This window comes from Leuciscus leuciscus, assembly GCF_965113295.1.
Source record: "Leuciscus leuciscus genome assembly, chromosome: 22".
Lineage (NCBI taxonomy): Eukaryota > Metazoa > Chordata > Actinopteri > Cypriniformes > Leuciscidae > Leuciscus > Leuciscus leuciscus.
The window spans coordinates 10,617,383-10,626,282 of NC_138746.1; the positions used below are offsets into that span (position 1 = coordinate 10,617,383).

The window sequence follows — 8,900 nt, forward strand, 5'->3', positions numbered from 1 at the left end:
AAAATAAATGATCAATGATCACGTGCTTTTTCCAACATGCATGGGCAACGGGCCAGTGTTTGGTCTCTGATCATAGCAAAGCATCAGTGGAGCCACAGGGACGTGCGTCCACTAGTAAGCGGCTGTCACTGTGTGAGAATAGCATCGAAATGCGATCAAAATACAAAAACGATCCGGGATTTTCGGCGTGCGGTAGCATTTAGGCACAGAGCACACATATGTCCATCCTTTTAGATTGCATGCTTTTACGGCTAATGCACGCTACTTAGGCTATGGGTTAAGCGAGCCGGCGTAACATACATCCTCTCCAGCTTCATACGAGGCGCTAAAGAATGAAATAGCCTATCTGCACCCTGTCGTGGATTCCGTTTTAGCGCTTCATTTAAATTCCCGTGTCCGTGACTGTCATCCCGAAACCCCACCCCTGCCTTCTCTCCCTACATATCTTCTTAACTTTAACGAGCCTCGTTAAGATCACAATAATATTCCACCCTCTAATTGCTCATTCCATTCAACAAATAGGCGAGACTCTGCTTCGACTTCACACGAGTCAAGGGAAGGGAGGGTGCTGTTGAGATTGGAGTTCCTGATAACCCCCCGTGCGTGCAGCCGAAGTGGTGAAAGCCTCTACGTACTGGCTAATGATTGGCACGCTTGACAGTGATTGGCAGGGCTGCCATGACAACGCTACAACGACACCAAGAAGACCAATAGAAAAGCGAAACAAAATATTTCAATGCTACACTCACGGTGGATTTAGGGGGAGATATTATGAGGCTGGTGTCATTAGGCGATAGCTATTGAATCATTCAATCCGAATTCGTCGGTCTTTTTTTCCTTCGCAAATTTCATTCTCTCCCAGGTCATTTCCATGGTTTTCAGATCGCCTTTAGAGCTTTATCCCTCTCATTTCTTCCTGCCAAACTTTGCTGATCGCCCTTTGCTGTTGGCGAGCAGTGCGCCCAGCTCCAGGTCTCCCGAAGACTTGTCAATGTTTCAGCTACCAACCTTAAACTTCTCTCCAGAGCAAGTGGCGAGCGTCTGCGAGACGCTGGAGGAGACCGGGGACATCGAGCGGCTGGGTCGCTTCCTATGGTCGCTTCCAGTGGCGCCGGGTGCTTGCGAGGCGATCAACAAGCATGAATCCATCCTTCGTGCCCGGGCTGTGGTTGCCTTCCACACGGGCAATTTTCGCGATCTCTACCACATTTTGGAGAACCACAAGTTTACCAAGGACTCGCATGGTAAATTACAAGCGATGTGGCTAGAGGCTCACTATCAGGAGGCCGAGAAACTACGCGGGCGTCCCCTAGGACCGGTTGATAAGTACAGGGTGCGAAAGAAGTTTCCCCTGCCTAGAACCATCTGGGACGGTGAGCAGAAGACGCATTGTTTCAAAGAGCGAACGCGGAGTCTGTTGCGGGAGTGGTACCTTCAGGACCCCTACCCAAACCCAAGCAAGAAAAGGGAACTGGCTCAAGCCACTGGACTCACTCCTACACAGGTCGGAAATTGGTTTAAAAACCGGAGACAACGAGACAGGGCAGCGGCAGCAAAAAACAGGTCAGTCACGTCATGTTTACCTTTCAATGGAAATGTTCTTTCGTAATATTCGTAGTATATTTTCATAAATTAACTGTTTGTGAAATATGTGAACACAATGCATTGTGTATAAAAACAGAATCAAATAGATTTAGAGACATACAAAAAAATGAGGGAGCGAGAAAGACGACATTTTAGTTGTGCCATGTGCAAGATGTTTAGAAAGTTTTAAGCAGAGTATAAAAGCAAATAGATCAAATGCCATGTATCCTGTTTATTAAAGTGTGAAAATGCAATGGATTTTCCCCCTCTGATTCATCGATGAAAACTGAAATATCTAAAGTAACATTCCATAATCAAATGTGTATATGCTTTACATCAAAGCTATTGTGTTCTGCTTACACTGTTAGAAAATAGTCTTTTTTTCGTTTTTAACACATCAAATATTTAAATCTTGTTTTAAAAATACACTGATAATAAATTAAAATTTTAGATGCTAGAGATAACAATACAAATATGGATAAAGCCTAATTGGAGAAAACAAAAACAATTTACGTATAGCATCTCTGTTGCAATATTGGAAAAGTAAATCCCAAAGTAATTGTTAATGCAAAGTAATACTATAGAGAGTAGTTTATCAAATATTCTTAGACACAGACACCTTTTATAACATGAGATTGTAAATACAAATATTTGTAACCCTGCGGACACACAACATTGAGAAATAAAGCATTATTAATTATTCTAGGGTCTAGTGTTTAGCCTATTATTTTTGACACTGTGCAAATTATTAGGCTAAAAATTGACAACCCAATGTACTTCGTAATTACACACCACACGGCGTAAATTCTTTAGAGTGAGTTTTATTTATAGATGATTTAGCCTAGTCGAATTATTTTTCTTCCTAAACGCTAAATAGTAAGCTATATGTGTCTTGGGAATAAAAAAGCAGCAGAAACTAAGTCCACACTTTGACTGGTGTAACTGATTTATATTATTTAATAGATAAATCTACAAATTGCACTTGACTGGATGACCACACATCGCTAATAGAAGCAAGAACTATTACTTTTTTTGTTGTCATACAGCACACTAACATATCAAATCTTTAACTGACGTCACCTAATTTTAACATATAAACATGCAAATGAAAACAATACTTATTTGTATCATTACAAGATTAAAATATCCTGAGAAGTCAATCAAATCTCGAGGATAGATTAAAAATATGCTTTTGGTATGTAGACTTAATCCTTGTTGCAACAGGGCTATGTAATTGTATAGCTGTAGCATCCACTTGATCATGTAAGCAAATGTTTAGAGTTATTAGAGTTCTATTTTTTTTTGTCTATATCGTTTTAAATGTTTAATAGGCCTATTGTAGCATTACATGAAAATTGAGGCGCGTTTTTCAGTGGGAAAAAATGGCCTACAACTTTTCTATTCTAATGGCATTCCATTCTTTCACTTTTCTGCTATAGGCTCCAGCATCAAGGAATAGGGCAGAATGGCATGCGGTCCCTTTCGGAATCCGGCTGCACTCCACGCAGTTCTGCGGAGTCGCCATCGACTGCAGCGAGTCCAACGACCAGTGTCTCCAGTATGACAGAGCGAGTCGACACGGGCACGTCGATTCTTTCAGTAACATCAAGTGACTCGGAATGCGACGTATGATACGCAAACAGAGAAATATATACAGGAGAATGGACCTGAATAAACTCTATTAATTATCGGGGAAGATGAAAAAGGACCAATTGATATTACTATTATATAAAAACAAAACAAAACAAAACAAAAAAAACATAAAAGCACGTGTTTTTCAAGCGCTTTCAATGGACCCCACACCTTTCCCCCACCCCATCACTTGCATGATATATATATATCTAAATATATATTTTTTCTTTGAATTCCTTTTTTTTTTTTTTTTTATATGGGGAAATGCCCAACGTTTATTATGTCTACCAGGACCACCGTGAAGAGGGAATTACCAGAAACCGGTGTCCATCGCCTTTTTTTTCTGTTTTAGTCCGAGCGACGACGAGCAGCCAGGATGCAATCCTCTTTTCCTTTATGTTCATCAGACAATCATTTGAGTCGTAAGCACCTTTTTACTACACTTTCTGTCACTGCCTATGTGGGGTACTGGTCAAATGTGGAACTGAATCGTTATGACTGTATCAGATTTTTATTTTTATTTCGAGATTTTATATTGAATTATGTATATCTTAAATAATGCGATCATTCTCCCAGTCTGTAATATATGTGTAGAAATAAGTCTGTAAATAATATTGCTATACCCATTCTCTTTTCTATCCCTGTTCACTTTTCTTGGCTTGGTGTCCCTACATAAACTATTCGTCAAAACGTAAGTGCTCTAGGCGTTTTGTTTCTCTGTTTTATGCCATGAAAAGAACTCTAAGTGACCATGAATTATCAGTCGAAATTAATGCAAAAGACAAAATATTGGATATCATCATCGACTGACCAAGTCTATTTCATGTTTCCAGTCCAGCGCTTATAATTCAATGTTACTTTCTTGCGTGCTTCTGTTAATGTATACGTTTCTAAACTGAAAATACAGTATTCCATTTTGTTATAAAACTGCATTATGTGTGTCATTTCCACAAGTCATTTTCTATAGCCTACAGCAACAAACTATTATCTTTCCAGTTTAAGGAGAGCATGAAATAAGTTTATCACTTGTGTAATGTGCAAAACAAATTCTTCAACATACACATAATTTGTAGTACAGGAACTTTTTTAAAACAAAATATTCACTGTGACACGTTGAACATTCGTCTTTCTTTTTGTTAAAAGACAGTGGCTAATGTACACAATGCAAAAATTAAGTGTACACCATTAAATTGACTAATCATGGAGGGCTCCTCCCCTGGACCAGTGTCCCATTGTCAACGAAACGGCTTTTCATTCCAAATTGAGCTAGGCAAGGAAAAAGCAATACATTTGAGCGAGTAGCTAACACAGAGAAAACCACACATAGCACTTCATTTAGAAGTTTAGTTAGTTTGCTCCAGAATTTTTACAGCGCAATTTAACAAACAAAAACAGTTTATTGCCGTTACTATATTATACTAAAGGTAAATGTTATTCTAAATAGAGAATAACTTTACTAAACAATAAGAAACTGCACAATGTGATAAATAACTTCATAAAACGCATTACTTTGTCGAATTCAGACAAAAACAAACTTTATAGGACAGGAGCCATTTGTATCATGAACTAATTCTGTTTAAAGTAGCCTAAAGACTCGCTTGTTAACCGTAAACTGATTTAACATTTTCTTTACAGCTATTTTGCCCCATATCATCTATCCCTCCTCCTCTGATTCCCGTCTGTCCGTTTTACGGCAGATAACTTAAGAGACTGAACGAAAGCTGTAGTTTTTATCTCCCACAACCGTCAATGCTAAATAAGGCATTGTGTTTATTATTTCACTCACGTTCGTAATTATGTAGTATGCCTATGTCTTGTAAGTCCTCTCAAGTCTAAATATGAGCGATACCATTTGGATATAGCCTATTCATATCTCCTAATGACACTTGATGACATAAATGCGCTAAAATAAAGAAGCATTTGATTTGTATTCATTGGTAGTTGATCGAGACAAGGCTACTTTTTACTTCTGAAGTTCATCTGCAGAAAACAGATATGGACAATCAATGGCCGATGGAGCTCTCCACTCACTTTACACTGATCTTTATCATCCTCTCAGACTACATTAATTTATTGGCCGATATATGTCTCAAACCTGTTAAGGACTGAAAAATTGGTTAAGAGACGAGCAGTTTTCTTTTAAACTGTAGACTAATATCAATACAATAGACTACTGCTATTTGATAATAAGATAAACAGGTGGTAAAAACTTTACTAATAATTTGAGTGTGATGGAAGAAATTAATTTACGAGAATCGCTTTTATTGACTTAAAGACATCGCTAGAAAAAATCGATAGTTTGACAGTAAAATATCTTGAATAGCCTACGTGTCGCCCCATTTCTTTTGTTACAAACGATGCTTTTCGCAGAGTTGCCAAGAGATATGGGCCCTCAAACTCTAGTTACCCATTAAATTAGTAATTAAACACACACACACACACACATGCATATATATATATATATATATATATATATATATATATATATATATATATATATATATATATATACTGGAGCAACAATAGGCTACATAACATTTTCATACACATCCAGTGCCTATAGCATGTGTGTATTATCCCTATGGCGAGGGTGTCAAAAAGGCAGAATAGAATTTTTTTGTCCTGTTCCCATAACCTTAGACGCACAGAGACAAATGAATGCAATTGGACCGCAGACGGCAATAAGAAAAGATTGTACAGCCCTGTTTTTTCTCTGATTTCATCGGCTAACTGAACACAACTTTTCTATTCGTGTGTATTCATGCAGTTCTGAATGAGCGTCAGTTCCCTCTGACCCGGATTGAAAGCGTGGAGCCTCGGCATAGCCTGTCAGTGCAACCACTCTTGGCAAGACTGGGCCTTTCCCCTCCCGAAACAGTCCCCTTCTCACAAATAAGCACAGGACAAGGTACGTGGAGCTAGAATCCGCACTGTGAGGCTATCGCGACTGTGGCAAGATGTGCATTAGGCGGAAGTGTAAAGGACAATGACCGAACCTATAAATGTCAAAAAAAATATATTATTTTTTTAATTGTATACACATTAAATGATAGTTTCTGGTCTGAAATATTGTTTATGTTATCCAATTATGGAGTAATAATTCAATCCAAAAAGTAGGCCTATATTCAGTAGCCCATTTTCAGATCATGCATAGCTAAAATGTGACAAAAACGTTGGCTTGTAGCCTCATTTCCATCCTGACTTCAGATCACTATATCTGCTCCTGAACGACTGAAATATTTTAAATGATTCGTCATTAGCAACTCCTCACATCTCAAAGGTAATGTTGCATCACTTCATTATTCTGTTTTACCCAATATTTTGTTGGGTCCTTTGGATCAATTCTATATGCTATTTTGTATTTTATTTAGGTCGGCTGCTCGCGTCTTTCCTTTTCCCACTATGGTCCTAAAACTGAAGTGCAATAACTAAAGAGCTAGGCTACTTCACGTGGAAAAACTACATGGCTTTGCAGAGACAGACACAGATTCTTTTTGATAGACGTAGTAAACGAATTAGCCCTATATAGTAGCCTAATGACTTTCGTTCAGTAGGCTAAAGTAAATTAATAAATCAAAATTTCATAAATCATTTAAAGGAATTCTTCGAGTGTTGTTCTCGACCCAGCAGCCTGTGATGAGGCGTTCTGGCAAGCAGGATTAAAAACTGTAATTCTATTACAGAGTAATTTAGAGGTCACAAGAGGCTATGATACAGGATCAGCAGTAAGATCAGAGTGTAAGAGCCCGTTTGAAGGTTAATTCGGATGAGATCCTACGAACTATTGAAAAAGTAGAAATATTCATTTTGTTTCACCACAACAACTTGTAAGGTTACAGAAGTCTAAAAACTCGAGTATTTCCCGAATCATTCTCCATTCTCACATGTGGGTGGGTGTTAAGCAAGCAGACATGCGTCTCTTACTGACGGGGACAACATATCGCTATGAGAGCATTCAAACTACTAAGTAGCTCAACTATCAGCACGTCGAATATAATTATTTTATTTTTATATTCATTTTACGCATGTGTTTTTAAATTGGTATCATGCAACACATGGTTGCAGCTGAATACAATAGGCTAAGAAAAATATTCATTTTTAATGTGTTCAAATAGCCTACCATAAACTATTCCCTTAATACAGTACACTTCGCTTGCTGCCATCAGTAGCCCTATATTGCACTAAAACAACAACATAATCTTATAATAATAATAATAATAATAAATAAATAATGCGACCTTAACCATAATAAAACATTTGTTTAGCTCTAACAGGCAAAGCTTTCTGTGATTTGATAAAGCAGGGCAATTTGCAAATAGGTGCACATAAAAACAAAATCGATCAGATAGGCCCTATAACAGAGACAAATAGATTGGCTATCCACGATAACAACAATGACAGAATAGTAAAAACGTGGGTGTAAATTTAGCTGAGGCCAAGAGACATTGTGAAATATATTTTCGGGAGAAAGAGGGGATAGGAAGAGAGAGATTTTGGTCTAATATTTTAGGCTATACATCTATTCTAAACAATACGCTCAGCTCCAAGAACCGTGCCCTGCCCCAGCTCTTCGCGCTCCCGTGCTCCACTGGCCCGCCTCGGCTCTGCCTCCTCAATTAACGCGCTCCTACTGGAGCCCCGCTGCGCGCCAGAGCTCGACCCCACAGTCTCCAATAGTCCTAACCGCCTCCTACGGCGATTCCGCTCAACAATCATCAAACCATTTAGCAATTGACTCATTCTGTAAATAATCTTTGACGCACTAACAAAGACGCTATTCGAGAGGAGTGTATTAGCATGAAAGCATTTAAACAGATGTCATGTTAGCTGCTAGTGTCTGCTGGTGTCTTGGTTGCAAATCATTTAGATGAACTACAACTGGCGTTTTTACTCACATTCATGCTAAAGACAGAGGATAAAAAATAGACAGGCCTATATTCAAATCTTTCTCTTTAGTGCAAAAGCTGAACTAGAATGTAAGATGCAAGACTCAAATTAGGCAATTCAAAGGCTTATTTTTCAGAACTTTGTAGATTTCGTAGGCTAGCCCTATCAGAATATAGTTGAACACTTTAACATATTTAATAATTTATATACTTACAGAGCTTATTTTCAATAATTGCTATGAAACGTGTAAACGGTTGGTCCAAGTGTTGCATAGTTTGGTTAAATGTTGTCTGAATTACAGAAACAGTAGAATGGAGTTGTCTACACGATAAAGGTGTGCATGCAGTCACAAACCAGATCCAATATCAACTGTGTTCAAGTGGACTGAATGGAAGCGCGTCTCACATATTTGTTGATCTCGTATGCGTGTTACGCCATCTTGTGGCGAAAGGTTCTCTGTAGCTCGCGTCTTCAAGCTGTGATAGAAAACGACACATTAATAGAAAACGCTACATTGAAGGTGTCCAGTCCACACGAACATAAGATTGCGACTAACAATGTGATTGCAGGTAAAGTGTGCCATCAGGTAAAGTGGGCTGTTTAGTTAGAATGTACTGTGCTCAATGGGCTTACACTTTCAGATCATAAAAATTGTCTTTAATTAAAGGGACACTAATTTCTTTAAATTATAAAATAGTTTTGGTTGATGCAATATGACATTGGTGGGTGTGGCCACAGCTCAAAGGAGGACACCCTCATGGTTAAAGGTAGAAAACCCTCTGACATAAGATTTTAAT

The 8,900-nt window shown here is 38.3% G+C and overlaps 1 protein-coding gene across 1 annotated transcript; it reads left to right on the forward strand.

The window, feature by feature from the left end:
- Positions 1 to 767: 767 nt before the first annotated feature.
- On the forward strand, positions 768 to 4,090 carry six3a (SIX homeobox 3a). Its single transcript, XM_082154900.1, is given in 3 exon segments — positions 768 to 1,563; positions 3,024 to 3,151; positions 3,154 to 4,090. Coding segments are annotated over 3 exon segments (864 nt in total). The 5' UTR covers positions 768 to 871; the 3' UTR covers positions 3,198 to 4,090.
- Positions 4,091 to 8,900: the final 4,810 nt, after the last annotated feature.